The following is a 19,145-nucleotide window of genomic DNA, read 5'->3' on the forward strand; positions in this document are numbered from 1 at the left end:
TATCACGCCGTCAGAGAGGAGCAGCAGCACAACGAGGCCTCATCACACCGTCAGAGAGGAGCAGCAGCACAACGAGGCCTCATCACACCGTCAGAGAGGAGCTGCAGCACAACAAGGCCTCATCACACCGTCAGAGAGGAGCTGCAGCACAACGAGGCCTCATCACACCGTCAGAGAGGAGCTGCAGCACAACGAGGCCTCATCACACCGTCAGAGAGGAGCTGCAGCACAACGAGGCCTTATCACACCGTCAGAGGAGCTGCAGCACAACGAGGCCTTATCACACCGTCAGAGAGGAGCAGCACAACGAGGCCTCATCACACCGTCAGAGAGGAGCAGCACAACGAGGCCTTATCACACCGTCAGAGAGGAGCTGCAGCAGCACAACGAGGCCTCATCACACCGTCAGAGAGGAGCAGCAGCACAACGAGGCCTTATCACACCGTCAGAGAGGAGCTGCAGCACAACGAGGCCTCATCACACCGTCAGAGAGGAGCTGCAGCACAACGAGGCCTCATCACACCGTCAGAGAGGAGCTGCAGCACAACGAGGCCTTATCACATCGTCAGAGAGGAGCTGCAGCACAACGAGGCCTTATCACACCGTCAGAGAGGAACTGCAGCAGCACAACGAGGCCTCATCACACCGTCAGAGAGGAGCTGCAGCACAACGAGGCCTCATCACACCGTCAGAGAGGAGCTGCAGCACAACGAGGCCTCATCACACCGTCAGAGAGGAGCTGCAGCAGCACAACGAGGCCTCATCACACCGTCAGAGAGGAGCTGCAGCACAACGAGGCCTTATCACACCGTCAGAGAGGAGCAGCAGCACAACGAGGCCTTATCACACCGTCAGAGAGGAACTGCAGCAGCACAACGAGGCCTCATCACACCGTCAGAGAGGAGCTGCAGCACAACGAGGCCTTATCACACCGTCAGAGAGGAGCAGCAGCACAACGAGGCCTTATCACACCGTCAGAGAGGAGCTGCAGCAGCACAACGAGGCCTTATCACACCGTCAGAGAGGAGCTGCAGCACAACGAGGCCTTATCACACCGTCAGAGAGGAGCTGCAGCAGCACAACGAGGCCTTATCACACCGTCAGAGAGGAGCAGCAGCACAACGAGGCCTTATCACACCGTCAGAGAGGAGCTGCAGCAGCACAACGAGGCCTTATCACACCGTCAGAGAGGAGCAGCAGCACAACGAGGCCTCATCACACCGTCAGAGAGGAGCTGCAGCACAACGAGGCCTCATCACACCGTCAGAGAGGAGCTGCAGCACAACGAGGCCTCATCACACCGTCAGAGAGGTGCAGCAGCACAACGAGGCCTCATCACACCGTCAGAGAGGAGCAGCGGCACAACGAGGCCTTATCACACCGTCAGAGAGGAGCAGCGGCACAACGAGGCCTTATCACACCGTCAGAGAGGAGCAGCGGCACAACGAGGCCTTATCACACCGTCAGAGAGGAGCAGCGGCACAACGAGGCCTTATCACACCGTCAGAGAGGAGCAGCGGCACAACGAGGCCTCATCACACCGTCAGAGAGGAGCAGCGGCACAACGAGGCCTCATCACACCGTCAGAGAGGAGCTGCAGCACAACGAGGCCTCATCACACCGTCAGAGAGGAGCTGCAGCAGCACAACGAGGCCTTATCACACCGTCAGAGAGGAGCAGCACAACGAGGCCTTATCACACCGTCAGAGAGGAGCAGCAGCACAACGAGGCCTTATCACACCGTCAGAGAGGAGCAGCACAACGAGGCCTTATCACACCGTCAGAGAGGAGCAGCAGCACAACGAGGCCTTATCACACCGTCAGAGAGGAGCAGCACAACGAGGCCTTATCACACCGTCAGAGAGGAGCAGCACAACGAGGCCTTATCACACCGTCAGAGAGGAGCAGCACAACGAGGCCTTATCACGCCGTCAGAGAGGCTGCAGCAGCACAACGTCCCACTGCACTCACTGGAGCCTGAAGGCACCGCTCATACTTTCACTTTTATTCCATTCAGTTTAAATATCCCCAAGCAGATCTTCTGTCTGTAGCCGTCACTGTTAACGCAGTGGCAACCTAAAGCACTTAGAGCAAAGTACAATGTCTCCAAAGTGTAAATGAGACGAGTCCAGCAGGGAAACTTCACCTCCTCTACCTGTTTCACATTAAAGGGATAGTTAAAGGGATAGGGAAGTTTCAGAGTCCTCCGTGGCTTCTCTGAGTTACAGCGGGGCTCCGTGCAGCACTGCATGTCCATATGACGGTTTAGAACGGAGATCACTATTCTTCATCCAAAAAGACACACCAAAAAACATCCAAATACCTCCAAAGTGCTCGTCTGTAATGTCCCTCTTGTATTGAAGCCCCGACATGAGAAATTGTTCCGAAAAAAAGATATATTCGCTATAATATAATGTTTTCCAGCCCTTCAAAGTGCAGGAAAAACACAGTTTTTATTTGGACCTAACCAACTGCTGATCAGCGGGCGCTAACCCTGGGTGGAGGGATACGTGAGTTGGTTAGGTCCAAATAAAAACTGTGTTTTTCCTGCACTTTGAAGGGCTGGAAAAAATTATATTATAGCGAACAATGGAACTGTGTATTTTTTTTCAGGTAAAACCTCTTTTAGGCCGTGAAAATAGGCCGTTTCTTTGGGTCCGTTCACAACACTGTATGTTGTAAATCTCTGGGCAGGGCTATTATGGGCTGGCGTTGCTAACGGGAGGAGTGCAGAGAGTCTTCTACTGCAATTAAAGTACTTAGGGGCTATTTGTAGATCATACAACCCCACTTTAGAAAAATGATACTATCCCTTTAAACCTTTTGAACAACTGGGTCCTGGATATAAAGTCTGGTCTGAGCCTTTAATTGATCCACTGAAGAACTCCCAGGTTGATGCTCAGTAAAGCTGCTGTTCTCTCTAATATCTTTAGTTCAGCTTCTCTTGAACGCAGCAGAGAAACATGACAGGATCTCAGTCACACCATTCACCATTCATTCATTCATTCATCCATCATTCAGTCACGTTATATTGTGTTGTGTTGTGTTATGTTGTGTTGTGTTATGTTGTGTGGTGTTGTGTGGTGTTGTGTTACCTTCACAGGCCTTTCCGTCAGTCGTGGGGAAGAAGCCCATGTCGCATTCGCAGCGGAAACCTCCCGGCAGGTTCAGACAGTGGCCGTTGTCACACAGGTTTCCGTTGTCTGCACACTCATCACTGTCTGTAATGGTGATCAGACACACACACACACACACACACAGTTTGTTAACACACTGGATCTCATTCATGAAACGTGAGCAGCACGGATTTGTGTGTAAAACATGTGCAGCAGACATGTACGTGTATTTCCGCATCCATCAATCTTTACGTAGCTACTCACAAAACCTACACCTGCTCCTGACTGTGTGTGGTTCTTGTGTAAATGTAGGAATGCACAGAAATGTTGCTTGTCACAGCTGGACATTACAATTTTAATTCGCATTACTCCCTCTCATGTTAAAATTACGTCGATGCCTTTGAAACACGTCATTTAAACATGACAAAGGATTAGAAATATTTGGAGAGAGAAAGGTTTTAGGGATCGGACACACACAAACACGTCAAGGCTCCATCTAATGATGAAAATAATCTGATATAAAACCCTAAAAACTTTTCTTCCATAAATGTGCAGCTGACATGCGATGCAGAGTGTGTGTTGCCACAACATCGGTGGACACACACTTGATCCTGCGCAATTTTTTCTTCACCCAAAATGACTTAGATTCCCGATCTCTCTTTTATCTCTCTCCCTCTTTCCTTGTTTGCGTCATGGCTGCAGGTGAACAGGATGCACCTACCTCCTAATATGGTGGTCAGGATCTCCTTATATGGTTATTCATGTATGGAGATCTATGCTAATTGCTGATGAGTTTCCCGCACCGTTCATGAATCCGGAGTAGAGTTTTAGTAGCGTGAGCTTTTATGTGCAAATCTACACACAGATTTACTAATGTTTCATGAATGAGACTAAGTGTGTTTGTGCTTCATGTCAGACCCGTGTGGTTTGTGGTTTGTGTTGTCGTGTGTTTGGATGCGCGACCTAAACAGTAGAATCCGTCTCCAGAGAAGCCGTCCTTGCAGGCGCAGCGGTACGAGCCCATGGTGTTGAGACAGTCGGCGTTGTTGCTGCACATGTGAGTCCCGTTGGAGCACTCGTCCAGATCTGAAACACAAACACGTCCGTTACACGTGTGAAGGTGGAAACGTCCAAACACGGAGGAAACGACACATGAACACATCGCCTTCAGAAGAGACACTACAGGTGAATAGGGTAAAAAGTTTAACTAACAGATATCATCATGAAACTTCCCAAGTTTATCACTCACATTAAAATAAATATTTTTTGTATTACAAGTTTTGTCAAATTTTATGTTTAAATATGTAAATTAGGCTATATTTAATTGAAATATGCGCTAATTTGCATATATTTTTAAGTTTTTACAGAGGAGGATTTTGGATATCTCTTATTACAAGTTTTGTCAAATTTTATGTTTAAATATGTAAATGAGGCAATATCTGATGAAATATGCGCCAATTTGCATATATTTCCAGAACAGAAATCTGAACAATGGATAAAGCTACTTTGTTTTATTTTGTTGACACATTAGAGTCTTTAGTTTTTCCAGAGGAGGATTGTGGATATCTCTTTTTATCACTCTGTAAATGAGAAAATACTGTCACCAGCCCTTTAAAACATCTAATGTCTCCATTTTTTTAGTAATAAAATGTTGTATAAATGAGGCTGTGAATGATATATCAACAATCCCCTCTGTAAAAACCTTCAGAATATAGAAAGGGATCAAAGTGGAAGGTTTGGTGTCTGGAAGTGCTGCTGAAGTGGAGATTTCTAGCTCAGAGTCTGAGTCTGAAAAACTCTTTCTGAGGAAACGGCCTTTAAAGACTTGGACTGTAAAATTACACAGATTGTTATTGTCAATCCTACTTTTATAATTTGTTGCTGATGAAAAGGAAATGACCATATTTGGAGCCTAAATCATTGTTCAGGAGAGAGATCTTTACAATGACACCTGGCATGACATGGCTCAGACTAACTTTTGGTGAATTTAGAAGAAATTGACAGATGAAATCAAGTAAAATAAAAACCTTAATGTGGATTTTCTATTATTTATTTCCACTATTCTGACACAAGACATGTCAAGGAAGCAAAATAACCTAAAATCTAAACTGAGGTTAAAGTTAAACAGTGGCTTAATGCACACGACTCGTTCTATAATGTGAGTGAATGTCAATGTCAGAATAATTTGGTATTTTTTCAGTTTTGTTGTTGCATCATGTTTCTTGGCTGTTGACATGTCCTTCTGTTCATGCCGACACGACAGCCCATAATAATAAGGTCTGTACCTGTGCATTTGAGGCCGTTTCCGATCCATCCCGGAGCGCAGTTGCATTTGAAGCTTCCTGCCGTGTTGGTGCAGGTGGCGTGTCGGTCGCAGTTATGAGCTCCGATCTCACACTCATTGATATCTGTCAGAGAAAGAAAGAAAGAAAGAAAGAAAGAAAGAAAGAAAGAAAGAAAGAAGAAGACGTTAAAGCTTCATCGTCGTTGTCGTTGCCGTGGATCCAGTTGGTCTGAACTTCATTGTTTGTAGTGGGTAAACTGCTTTCTAGGTGGTAAACTGTTCAGAGAGTTAATAAACCGAGGGCATCAATAAATAAATGTTTTACAATGAACACATCAGTCTTCATTAAATTTTATTTTATTTTATTAAGTTAACGTGGTTCTGAATAGAGGATTTGTGGCAGAAGCTCATCACGTCTAAATGTGAAAGCCAGCAGAGACGACTGATGACGTATGTGATTGTTGAAGTGGCGTCCCAATTTGTAGGGGTTGACTTTCAACTCCTACGAAATGTAGCTCCGTTTCAAGGGGCAAGGGTTAAGGGCGAGGGGGAGGGGTAGGGATGAAAAATAGAATTGGAATTGGGCAAACAACTACCTGCCTCACCCCTCACCGCACCCTTCAGTCCCACCCCCCCTCTGACCGCGGCTCAGTGGAAAAACTCTGTAATATAAGGAGCTACAACAATGACCACGGCTGATCTGAGCCAAAACAACCCTGAGAAACTTTGACCAACACAATAACTAACTGGCCCCGAGCCCGAGAGCCCCGAGCCGAGAGTCACAGCTCTGAGACAAAGACTGAACAGAGGAAGAGGTGAAGGACTCAGGTTTATACCGGTTTTATTCCCCGTTAAGGATTGTTCTTGTTATCTGTACCTCATGCTTTCAGAGCAAACATACTAACTAACTAAAATACTTTCTAAAAACGTATAAAATTAGCTGTCCAGTTCTTTATAGCTGACCAGGAGTGTTTGTTTGTAGTATCATTTAAAGGGATAGTTCAACGTTTTGTCAAATTGGCCCATTGCCATAATCCCTATAGTCATAGCAGTAGGTTCGTTACCTTTAATTGTCGGTGCAAGCTGTTTTTAGAACGGCGGAGCAGAGCCGTGAGCTGCTCAGAGCTACGCTACGGAGGCTCATTATGGGATTTCTTGGTTTCCCTCATCAAACTCATCAAATACACAATCCAACAACTCCACAACGCTCTGGTGGACAAGTTGTGAGCTGCACATTCACCACGCTATGAGATAATAACACAACGTTACCACACAGAGTTGTTGTAGAGGGAAATTCATGTAAAACCACTGATGCACGTTGCCTTCAGGGACAGTTTTTCATCAACAGTCTCTGTATTTCCCTCCGCCGTTCTAAAAACAGCTTGCACCGACAATTAAAGGTAACAAACCTACTGCTATGACTATAGGGATTATGGCAATGGGCCAATTTGACAAAATGTTGAACTATCCCTTTAAATTGTTTTCAGTTAATGCACATTCTTATGTCTTCTCTGTTTGTAAAAATGGGCAAAACCAATAAACCTGTCTCATCCTGCCATGAACTTGATCACGATGTTAGGACTCATCAGCCAATGAGACACACTCACATGTGTGTGTGTGTGTGTGTGTGTGTGTGTCTGGTGTGTGTGTGTGTGTGTGTGTGTGTGTGTGTGTGTGTGTGTGTGTGTGTGTGTGTGTGAGGTAGTAATTGCAGCAGTGTGAATTAGAGCTCAGAGCTGCAGCTTTATGTGTTTACGCTCCGTCTGATGACGACTTAATATGAGACCTGAGAGCAAAACAAACCTCTGGATTACAGACGGAGTTAGAGATCGTTTCCCCCCGAGCCTCTGATGACAGAGAGCACCACACACACACACACACACACACACACACACACACACTCTCTCTCTCTCATGTGGAAATGTAAAATGCAAACACAGGTTGTTGCCTGTGAGCAGATGCCGGTGGTCACAGTCGGTGTCAGAGACGTTTGATTTAATCAGACTGATGAAAAAGGTTCAGATGACAGAGAAGTCTCCATGTCTGTGTTCAACCGTCTGTCTAACTGTCTCTCTGTTTAAGTTTCTCTTTAACTGTCTGTCTGTCTGTCTGTATGTTCAACTCTCTGTTCAACTGTCTGTTGTGTGGCAGTAGGCTACTGTGGAGTATTTCACAGACAGTGTAGCAAGTGGAGAGAGAGGAGTCAAACAGTTTGAGCATTAAACATGGTCATATATGGTCATGTCTACTCATATATAGTTATATAAAGTCATATACAGTCATTTATAGTTATATATACTCATATACTGTGTAGTCATAATACAGTATGGTCATGTTTACTCATAGATAGTCATATATATGAGGTTTCTCCTGCTTTTCCCTGTTAAAAGGGTTTTCCATGGAGTTTTTCCTCAGTGGATGTGAGGGTCTAAGGACAGAGGATGTTGTTATGATGGGATGTAAAGCCCTTTGAGACAAACTGCTGGTAGAAACGGGCTATACTGATAAAATTGCCTTGTCTTGCCTATATAGTTATATATAGTCATAGTCATACATGGTCATGTTTATTCATATATAGTCATATATAGTTATATCTACTCATATATAGTCATATATGGTCATGTTTCCTCATATATAGTCATATATAGTTATATATACTCATACATGGTCATGTTTACTCATATATAGTCATATATAGTTGTATATAGTCATATATAGTTATATATACTCATATATGGTCATATGTGGTCATGTTTCCTCATATATAGTCATATATACTCATATATGGTCATATATGGTCATATATGGTCATGTTTCCTCATATATGGTCATCTCTCTCTGTGTGTGAATGTGTGTGTGTGCGTGTGTGTGCTATAACTAAGTTTTATTGCCTCTCAACTTAATTTTCCTTTCCAAAGAAGAAAAGTGTAATTTATTGTCTCTTGTTGCTGTGACTCAGCGCTCTGACCTGCTGGTAATTTAGAGAAATGAAGATGAATTCAGCTCTGGACTCTGAAGGAGTCTTTAATAAAGCTGGCCGGAGCTTCTCCACCCACAACGCACAACATCACAACATCACAACATCACAACATCACAACATCACAACATCCCAGCATCACACACCAGAGTGAACGTACATGGAGCAAGAAGAAAAAGAAAAACATTCCTGTGGAGCTTCATCCACAGCTGGATCGGATCTGGATCGGATCTGAGTCTGACAGCACCACTCACTCATTAACACACACACACACACACACACACACACACACACATGCTATGCTATCTTTGTGAGGACACTCATTGACATAACGTATTCCCTTTAGCCCCTAACCCTAACCTTACACTGTAAAAACTCAAAATCTTTCCAAGAATATTTGTCTTATTTCTTGTCAAAATGTCTCATTTCTAGTCAAAACTAATCTCTTTCCACTTAAAATAAGACTCATCACCTAAAAATCAACTTGTTTTTAGATCATTTTCACTTGTTTCAAACTAATTTTCACTTGAAATAAGTAGAAAAATCTGTCAGTGAAAGCAAGTTTTTTAATGCTTGTAATAAGGAAGAAAAACTTGATCCACTATCAGATTTTTCTACTTATTTCAAGTGAAAATCTGCTTGAAAAAAGTAAAAAGTGTCTAAAAACAAGCTACTTTTAATGTGATGAGTCTTATTTTTAGTATAATTAGATTTGTTTTGACTACAAATGGACATTTTAACTAGAAATAAGACAAATATTCTTGGTAAGATTTTGAGTTTTTGCAGTGTAACCATCCAAAACAAATGCCTAACCTTAAGCCTGGGAATATTCTCATTCATCCAGGTCATTAGATATCTCAAGGACATTTAAATCAAACGCAAAGTGGACTTGGTTATTTGTCTAGGAAGACGTTTCACCCTCATCCAAGAGGCTTCATCAGCTCATGTAGCATCTGACCAGACTGAGACTGGATGAAGGTGAAACGTCTTCCTAGACAAATAACCAAGTCCAGTTGCGTTCGATTTAAATGTCCTTGAGCCTAACCTTAACCATTACACTTAACCTAACTTAAACCTAATTATAATAACCTAGTTATTATAAAGTCTTAACCCTCAAACAGCCCTTGCACTGTAAAAACTCAAAATCTTTCCAAAAATATTTGTTAGTAACTTGTTTTTAGATACTTTTCACTTGTTTCAAACTAATTTTCACTTGAAATAAGTAGAAAAATCTGCCAGTGAAAGCAAGTTTTTTGTGCTTGTAATAAGAAAGAAAAACTTGCTCCACTATCAGATTTTTCTACTTATTTCAAGTGGAAATTTGTTTGACACAAGTGACAATTATCTAAAAAAAAAAGTTAATTTTTATGCGATGAGTCTTATTTTTAGTATAATGAGATTTGATTTAACTAGAAATTACATTTTAACTAGAAATAAGACTTGGTAAGATTTTGAGTTTTTGCAGTGTGGAAGGGGTCTGAGAAAGTGAGAACCGGCCAAAATGTCCTCACTCTGATGGTTTAAAACTCAAACTGGTCCTCACACATATAGCTGTACAAGTACACACACACACACACACACACACACACACACACACACACACACACACACCAACATGCTCACATCAGACACTTCCACAGTGACAGACACTTTCTGATGTGAGGAACCAGCAGCTTCACCCTCTTCACTTCAGACACACTGCAAAAACTCAAAATCTTACAAAGAATATTTGTCTTATCTCTAGTCAAAATGTCATTTACTGTCAAAACTAATCTAATTCTACTTAAAATAAGACTCATCACATAAAAAGTAGCAGTTTTTTGACACTTTTCTACTTCTTTCAAGCAGATTTTCACTTGAAATAAGTAGAAAAATCTGATAGTGGAGCAAGTTTTTCTTTCTTATTACAAGCACAAAAAACTTGCTTTCACTGGCAGATTTTTCTACTTATTTCAAGTGAAAAAGTGTTTGAAACATGTAAAAATGAACTAAAAACAAATACATTTTTAGTTAATGAGTCTTATTTAAGAGGAAAGAGATGAGCTTTGACTAGAAATTAGACAAATATTCTTGTAAAGATTTTGAGTTTTTGCAGTGCAGACCTGTTTATTAGTGTGTAGGAGTTCGAGCTGCTGCTGCTGCTGAGTCTGACTCATCTGCATCACTGACACCAGGTCAGATTAAATCAACCGGCCTCTAGTGCCGGTGTAAACCAGCCTTATCTCAGCTGCACGGCTCTAGCAGCGTTAACAGCAGCAGCAGCAGCAGCAGTCGGACCGGACCAGAGTTTGTGTTTTCTGGAGCTGGTTCAGTGGTGACGAGCTGCACGACTCATCCAACCATCACGTCATGTTTAACACACTTAATGAAGGAGAAACGGAGAATAAACAAAGGTGCAACGTGATGCACGCTTCTGGAGAAAGATAGTGACCTCACTTACTGCCAGTGTCTGTGTGTGTGTGTGTGTTTCTGTGTGTGTGTTTAGTGTAATGAATGAGCGTCAGCGACGTCAGAGCTGCTTCTGCTTAACAAAACTTTCTCACACACACACACACACACACACACACACACACACACACACACATATCATTCACCACTTAACCAGCAGCCTCTCTCTCCTGACTCACAGTTGTTTAACACTCTTCCACCTTCCTGCGCTGACAATAACATTTCATTGTGGAGCAGGAAGTGAGTGTGTGTGTGTGTGTAGTTGTGTTTCCATCCACTTTTTCTTATTCGCATTTTCAAAAATTGAGAATACATTGCAAAAACTCAAAATCTTTCTAGTTAAAAGGTCATTTCTAGTCAAAACTAATCTCATTCTACTTAAAATAAGACTCATCACATAAAAACAGCTTGTTTTCAGACACTTTTTACTTCTTTCAAGCAGATTTTCACTTGAAATAAGTAGAAAAATCTGATAGTGGAGCAAGTTTTTCTTCCTTATTACAAACACAAAAAACTTGCTTTCACTGGCAGATTTTTCTACTTATTTCAATTGAAAATTAGATTGAAACAAGTAAAAATGATCTAAAAACAAGTTCATTTTTAGGTGACGAGTCTTATTTTAAGTGGAAAGAGATTAGTTTTGATTAAAATTGAGACATTTTGACAAGAAATAAGACAAATATTCTTGGAAAGATTTTGAGTTTTTGCAGTGCTCCTCCTCTCCCAATAATCGTAAAACAGTAACGAATGGAAACGGGCATAAATTTGCATTTGCTTTTTGTGCATTTTCACCAAATCTCTCTCTTAACTTCGACACATCTGGATGTAAACCCCGTGTGTGTGTCTCACCTGTGCAGCCGGTGGTGCCCTTGCGGACGGAGTAGCCCAGGTCACAGTGGCAGATGAAGGAGCCCTTGGTGTTCTCACAGTTGCCGCTCAGACAGATGTTTGGGTTCAGCTCGCACTCATCAACATCTGGACAGGAAGAAGGAGAAGAATAAGGAGAAGCAGCAGGAATGTTAATGTGCTAAACACAGACACGCAGACACGCCGAGGGAAAAGGTTATGACAATGAATTAAAGAGAATTCGCTAATTTGTTGCTTCAGTCTGACAAACAGGATTTTTGTGAAGCTTTGATCTAAAACAGTGACTCACAGAGGATGACATCACAGACGGCTCTAACCGCCAGACTGTTGTTGAACTTGTGAGAGTGTGTGTGTGTGTGTGTGTGTGTGTGTGTGTGTGTGTGTGTGTGTGTGTGTGTGTGTGTGTGCAGAGTCATTGAGTCGTCTCTATATCACCGCTGTCAGCTCTGTGTTTTCCCTCAGTGGAAACAGACATTTAAATGTGTCGCATTCAGAGCTCAGAGCTGAATAAATCTACAACAACAACAACAACAACATCTGACTCACAGAGTGTTTTCCTCCTGACTCACACTCTGACACAACCGAGGAGGAGGAGGAGGAGGAGGAGGAGGGGGAGGAGGAGGAGGAGGAGGAGGAGGAGGAGGAGGAAGAGGAGGAGGAGGAGGAAGAGGAGGAGGAGGAGGAAGAGGAGGAGGAGGAGGATGATGGTGTTGTAAAGTGTACAGCGTAAAATGTAAAACTGCACAGCGTAAAGCGTACAGTGCAGAGTGTAAAGTGTAACATGTAAAGTGTAAAGTGTAAAGTGCAAAGTGTACAGTGCAGAGTGTAAAGTGCAGAGTAAAAAGTGTAAAGTGTAAAGTGCAAAGTGTACAGTGCAGAGTGTAAAGTGCAGAGTAAAAAGTGTAAAGTGTAAAGTGCAGAATGTAAAGTGCAGAGTGTAAAGTGTAAAGTGTAAAGCGTAAAGTGCAGAGTGTAAAGTGTAACATGTAAAGTGTAAAGTGCAGAGTGTAAAGTGTAAAGTGTAAAGTGTAAAGTGCAGAGTGCAGAGTGTAAAGTGTAAAGTGTAAAGTGTAAAGTGTAAAGTGTAAAGTGTAACATGTAAAGTGTAAAGTGTAAAGTGTAACATGTAAAGTGCAGAGTGTAAAGTGTAAAGTGTAGAGTGTAAAGTGTTAAGTGTAAAGTCTAAAAGTGTAAAGTGCATAGTGTAAAGTGTTAAGTGTAGAGTGTAAAGTGTAGAGTGTAAAGTGTAAAGTGTAGAGTGTTAAGTGTAAAGTCTAAAAGTGTAAAGTGCATAGTGTAAAGTGTTAAGTGTAGAGTGTAAAGTGCAGAGTGTAAAGTGCAGAGTGTAAAGTGTAAAGTGTAAAGTGTAGAGTGTAGAGTGTTAAGTGTAACATGTAAAGTGTAAAGTGCAGAGTGTAAAGTGTAAAGTGTAAAGTGCAGAGTGTAAAGTGTAAAGTGTAAAGTGTAACATGTAAAGTGTAAAGTGTAACATGTAAAGTGCATAGTGTAAAGTGTAGCGTGTGAAGTGTAAAGTCTAAAAGTGTAAAGTGCATAGTGTAAAGTGTACCACGTAGAGTGTAGAATGTAAATACAAAGTGTAAAGTGTAAAGTGTAGAATGTAAAATGTAAAGTGTAAAGTGTAACATGTAAAGTGTAACATGTGTAGCGTGTAAAGTGTAAAGTGTAGCGTGTAAAGTGTAACATGTGTAGCGTGTAAAGTGTAACATGTGTAGCGTGTAACATGTGTAGCGTGTAAAGTGTAAAGTGTAGCGTGTAAAGTGTAAAGTGTAGCATGTAAAGTGTAACATGTGTAGCGTGTAAAGTGTAAAGTGTAAAGTGTAACATGTGTAGCGTGTATAAAGTATAAAGTGTAGAGTGTAAAGTGTAGCGTGTAGTCTGTAGCGTGTAGCGTGTGTAGCGTGTAGAGTGTAGAGTGTAAAGTGTAAAGTGTAACACGTGTAGCGTGTAGCGTGTAGAGTGTAAAGTGTAGCGTGTAGCGTGTAGCGTGTGTGGCGTGTGTAGCGTGTAGCGTGTGTAGCGTGTGTAGCCTGTAGTGTGTGTAGCGTGTAGCGTGTGTAGCGTGTGTAGCGTGTGTAGCGTTACCCAGGCAGGTCTTCATGTCCTCAGACGACATGAAGCCGTCGAAGCACAGACACTGGAACGTCCCCGGGGTGTTGGTGCACTGTCCTCCATCACAGATGTCTGGGCTCTCCTCACACTCATCGATGTCTGGAGGGGCACAGACAGAGGCACAGACACACGGGTCAGAGGCACAGACACACGGGTCAGACACAGACAGAGGCACAGACAGGTCAGAGGCACAGACAGAGGCACAGACAGGTCAGAGGCACAGACAGAGGCACAGACAGGTCAGAGGCACAGACAGAGGCACAGACACACGGGTCAGACACAGACAGAGGCACAGACAGAGGCACAGACACACGGGTCAGACACAGACAGAGGCACAGACACACGGGTCAGACACAGACAGAGGCACAGACACACGGGTCAGAGGCACAGACAGAGGCACAGACACACGGGTCAGACACAGGCAGAGGCACAGACAGGTCAGACACAGGCACAGACAGAGAGACACAGAGGCACAGACAGAGGCACCGACACACAGGTCAGACACAGACAGAGCTACAGACAGACAGAGCTACAGACAGAGCTACAGACAGACAGAGCTACAGACAGACAGAGCGACAGACAGAGCTACAGACAGAGCTACAGACAGACAGAGCTACAGACAGACAGAGCTACAGACAGAGCTACAGACAGACAGACAGAGCTACAGACAGAGCTACAGACAGAGCTACAGACAGACAGACAGAGCTACAGACAGGCAGACAGAGCTACAGACAGAGCTACAGACAGACAGAGCTACAGACAGACAGAGCTACAGACAGAGCTACAGACAGACAGAGCTACAGACAGAGCTACAGACAGAGCTACAGACAGAGCTACAGACAGACAGAGCTACAGACAGACAGAGCTACAGACAGAGCTACAGACAGACAGAGCTACAGACAGAGCTAAAGACAGAGCTACAGACAGACAGAGCTACAGACAGACAGAGCTACAGACCGGTGCAGCTCCTCAGGTCCGGCATCAGAGCTACAGACAGACAGAGCTACAGACAGAGCTACAGACAGAGCTACAGACAGACAGAGCTACAGACAGAGCTACAGACAGACAGACAGAGCTACAGACAGAGCTACAGACAGAGCTACAGACAGAGCTACAGACAGAGCTACAGACAGAGCTACAGACAGACAGACAGAGCTACAGACAGGCAGACAGAGCTACAGACAGAGCTACAGACATACAGAGCTACAGACAGACAGACAGAGCTACAGACAGAGCTACAGACAGACAGACAGACAGACAGAGCTACAGACAGAGCTACAGACAGAGCTACAGACAGAGCTACAGACAGACAGAGCTACAGACAGAGCTACAGACAGACAGACAGAGCTACAGACAGAGCTACAGACAGAGCTACAGACAGAGCTACAGACAGACAGACAGAGCTACAGACAGGCAGACAGAGCTACAGACAGAGCTACAGACATACAGAGCTACAGACAGAGCTACAGACAGACAGACAGAGCTACAGACAGAGCTACAGACAGAGCTACAGACAGAGCTACAGACAGACAGACAGAGCTACAGACAGGCAGACAGAGCTACAGACAGAGCTACAGACAGACAGAGCTACAGACAGAGCTACAGACATACAGAGCTACAGAAAGAGCTACAGACAGACAGACAGAGCTACAGACAGACAGAGCTACAGACAGAGCTACAGACAGAGCTACAGACAGAGCTACAGACAGACAGACAGACAGAGCTACAGACAGAGCTACAGACAGACAGAGCTACAGACAGAGCTACAGACAGACAGAGCTACAGACAGAGCTACAGACAGAGCTACAGACAGACAGAGCTACAGACAGAGCTACAGACAGACAGAGCTACAGACAGAGCTACAGACAGAGCTACAGACAGACAGAGCTACAGACAGAGCTACAGACAGACAGAGCTACAGACAGAGCTACAGACAGAGCTACAGACAGAGCTACAGACAGACAGAGCTACAGACAGAGCTACAGACAGACAGAGCTACAGACAGACAGAGCTACAGACAGAGCTACAGACAGACAGAGCTACAGACAGAGCTACAGACAGAGCTACAGACAGACAGAGCTACAGACAGACAGAGCTACAGACAGAGCTACAGACAGACAGAGCTACAGACAGAGCTACAGACAGAGCTACAGACAGAGCTACAGACAGACAGAGCTACAGACAGAGCTACAGACAGACAGACAGAGCTACAGACAGAGCTACAGACAGAGCTACAGACAGACAGACAGAGCTACAGACAGGCAGACAGAGCTACAGACAGAGCTACAGACAGACAGAGCTACAGACAGACAGAGCTACAGACAGAGCTACAGACAGACAGAGCTACAGACAGAGCTACAGACAGAGCTACAGACAGAGCTACAGACAGACAGAGCTACAGACAGACAGAGCTACAGACAGAGCTACAGACAGACAGAGCTACAGACAGAGCTACAGACAGAGCTACAGACAGAGCTACAGACAGAGCTACAGACAGACAGAGCTACAGACAGACAGAGCTACAGACCGGTGCAGCTCCTCAGGTCCGGCATCAGAGCTACAGACAGACAGAGCTACAGACAGAGCTACAGACAGAGCTACAGACAGACAGAGCTACAGACAGAGCTACAGACAGAGCTACAGACAGACAGAGCTACAGACAGAGCTACAGACAGACAGACAGAGCTACAGACAGAGCTACAGACAGAGCTACAGACAGAGCTACAGACAGAGCTACAGACAGAGCTACAGACAGACAGAGCTACAGACAGAGCTACAGACAAAGCTACAGACAGAGCTACAGACAGAGCTACAGACAGACAGAGCTACAGACAGAGCTACAGACAGACAGACAGACAGACAGAGCTACAGACAGAGCTACAGACAGAGCTACAGACAGAGCTACAGACAGACAGAGCTACAGACAGACAGAGCTACAGACAGAGCTACAGACATACAGAGCTACAGACAGAGCTACAGACAGACAGACAGAGCTACAGACAGACAGAGCTACAGACAGAGCTACAGACAGAGCTACAGACAGACAGACAGACAGAGCTACAGACAGAGCTACAGACAGACAGAGCTACAGACAGAGCTACAGACAGACAGAGCTACAGACAGACAGAGCTACAGACAGAGCTACAGACAGACAGAGCTACAGACAGAGCTACAGACAGACAGAGCTACAGACAGAGCTACAGACAGAGCTACAGACAGACAGAGCTACAGACAGAGCTACAGACAGACAGAGCTACAGACAGAGCTACAGACAGAGCTACAGACAGAGCTACAGACAGAGCTACAGACAGACAGAGCTACAGACAGAGCTACAGACCGGTGCAGCTCCTCAGGTCCGGCATCAGAGCTACAGACAGACAGAGCTACAGACAGAGCTACAGACAGACAGAGCTACAGACAGAGCTACAGACAGACAGAGCTACAGACAGAGCTACAGACAGACAGAGCTACAGACAGAGCTACAGACAGAGCTACAGACAGAGCTACAGACAGAGCTACAGACAGACAGAGCTACAGACAGAGCTACAGACCGGTGCAGCTCCTCAGGTCCGGCATCAGAGCTACAGACAGACAGAGCTACAGACAGAGCTACAGACAGACAGAGCTACAGACAGAGCTACAGACAGACAGAGCTACAGACAGAGCTACAGACAGAGCTACAGACAGACAGAGCTACAGACAGAGCTACAGACAGACAGACAGAGCTACAGACAGACAGACAGAGCTACAGACAGAGCTACAGACCGGTGCAGCTCCTCAGGTCCGGCATCAGAGCGTATCCACTGTGGCAGCTGCACTCGTAACTTCCCTCTGAGTTGGTGCAGAACGTCTCACAGCCGCCGTTCTCTATGGTGCACTCATCGATGTCTACACACACACACACACACACACACACACACACACACACACACACACACACAGACACACACACACACACACACACACACACACACAGACACACACACACACACACACACACACACACACACACACACACACACACACACTCTTTATACTGATCGATCGTATTGATTGATTATTGGTTAGTGATGGTCTGTTGACCGGGTAACGCACCCACACACTCCAGTCTGTTCTCCGTCGACTTGTATCCGGTGTCACAGCTGCACTGGTATCGACCAATCATATTCACACACTGTCCGTTCCTGCACAGGCGGTCGCTCAGCTCACACTCGTTGATATCTGGGACAGAGAAGACAAGAAGTCATCAACGGTTTATCAATAATAAGTATCAATAATGATAATAGATGATCAGCTTCACTGCAAAAACTCAACATCTTTCCAAGAATATTTGTCTTATTTCTTGTCAAAATGTCTCATTTCTAGTCAAAACTAATCTCTTTCCACTTAAAATAAGACTCATCACCTAAAAATGAACTTGTTTTTAGATCATTTTCACTTGTTTCAAACTAATTTTCACTTGAAATAAGTAGAAAAATCTGCCAGTGAAAGCAGGTTTTTTGTGCTTGTATTAAAAAAGAAAAACTTGCTCCACTATCAGATTTTTCTACTTATTTAAAGTGAAAAATTTGCTTGAAAAAATTAAAAAGTGTCTAAAAACAAGCTGCTTTTAATGTGATGAGTCTTATTTAAAGTATAATTAGCTTTATTTTGACTAGAAATAAGACAAATATTCTTGGTAAGATTTTGAATTTTTTGCAGTGTTGGTGCAGGAACAGCGAGGAACAGGTGGGAGGAGCTTCAGCGTGTGATGTCATCGCTCACCCAGACAGGCCGAGCCGTCGGCCGCGATCTCGTGTCCTTCAGGACAAACACACTGGAAACTTCCCTCGGTGTTCACACAGTCTCCGCCACGGCACAGCAGGGGGTTCCTCTCACACTCGTCGATGTCTGAGGACACACAAAAAGAAAAAGACATTTTCAATCAAAACAAACTTCACTTCAATCAAAAAAAAGTGTTTGAATGCAAAAAAAACAAATTTGAGACCCAAAAAGTTGCATTTTAACCCTTTTTTGGGATTAAAGTAATATTTTTGTATTTGGGCTACATTATGGGAAGGATATTTGTGTCTTTATTATTCAATCCCAAAAAAAGTTGATTGAAACAAAAAAGATATTTTTCAATCAAATAAAAAATCACTTCAATCAAAAAAAATAAGTTTTTCAATGCAAAAAAATATTTGAAACCCCCAAAATTGTGTTTGAACCCTTTTTTTTTTTGGTTGAAAAAAGTTTTTTTTTTTTGTTTGATATCAATAAAACATGAAACACTTTTACCAACTTCAGACAAATTTACATTTTGGAAAACATTTTTACATTTCAT

The 19,145-nt window shown here is 43.8% G+C and overlaps 1 protein-coding gene across 1 annotated transcript in view; it reads right to left on the bottom strand.

Annotated features, from left to right (window-relative positions):
* The window catches only part of LOC146989430 (fibrillin-1-like), a 169,644-nt gene extending 150,904 nt beyond the window's left edge, over positions 1-18,740 (bottom strand). The window contains exons 1-8 of the mRNA XM_085773007.1: positions 18,587-18,740; positions 17,918-18,043; positions 17,588-17,710; positions 13,796-13,921; positions 11,675-11,800; positions 5,402-5,524; positions 4,080-4,202; positions 3,096-3,221 (exon numbers count right to left, since the gene is read on the bottom strand). Coding sequence (XP_085629133.1) covers positions 3,096-3,221; positions 4,080-4,202; positions 5,402-5,524; positions 11,675-11,800; positions 13,796-13,921; positions 17,588-17,710; positions 17,918-18,043; positions 18,587-18,740 — 1,027 coding nt within the window. The remainder of the gene's footprint in view (positions 1-3,095; positions 3,222-4,079; positions 4,203-5,401; positions 5,525-11,674; positions 11,801-13,795; positions 13,922-17,587; positions 17,711-17,917; positions 18,044-18,586) is intronic.
* Between the last annotated feature and the right edge of the window lie 405 nt (positions 18,741-19,145).

Source organism: Trachurus japonicus, chromosome 3, assembly GCF_045865225.1.
Source record: "Trachurus japonicus isolate A0001 chromosome 3, Traja_1.0".
NCBI lineage: Eukaryota > Metazoa > Chordata > Actinopteri > Carangiformes > Carangidae > Trachurus > Trachurus japonicus.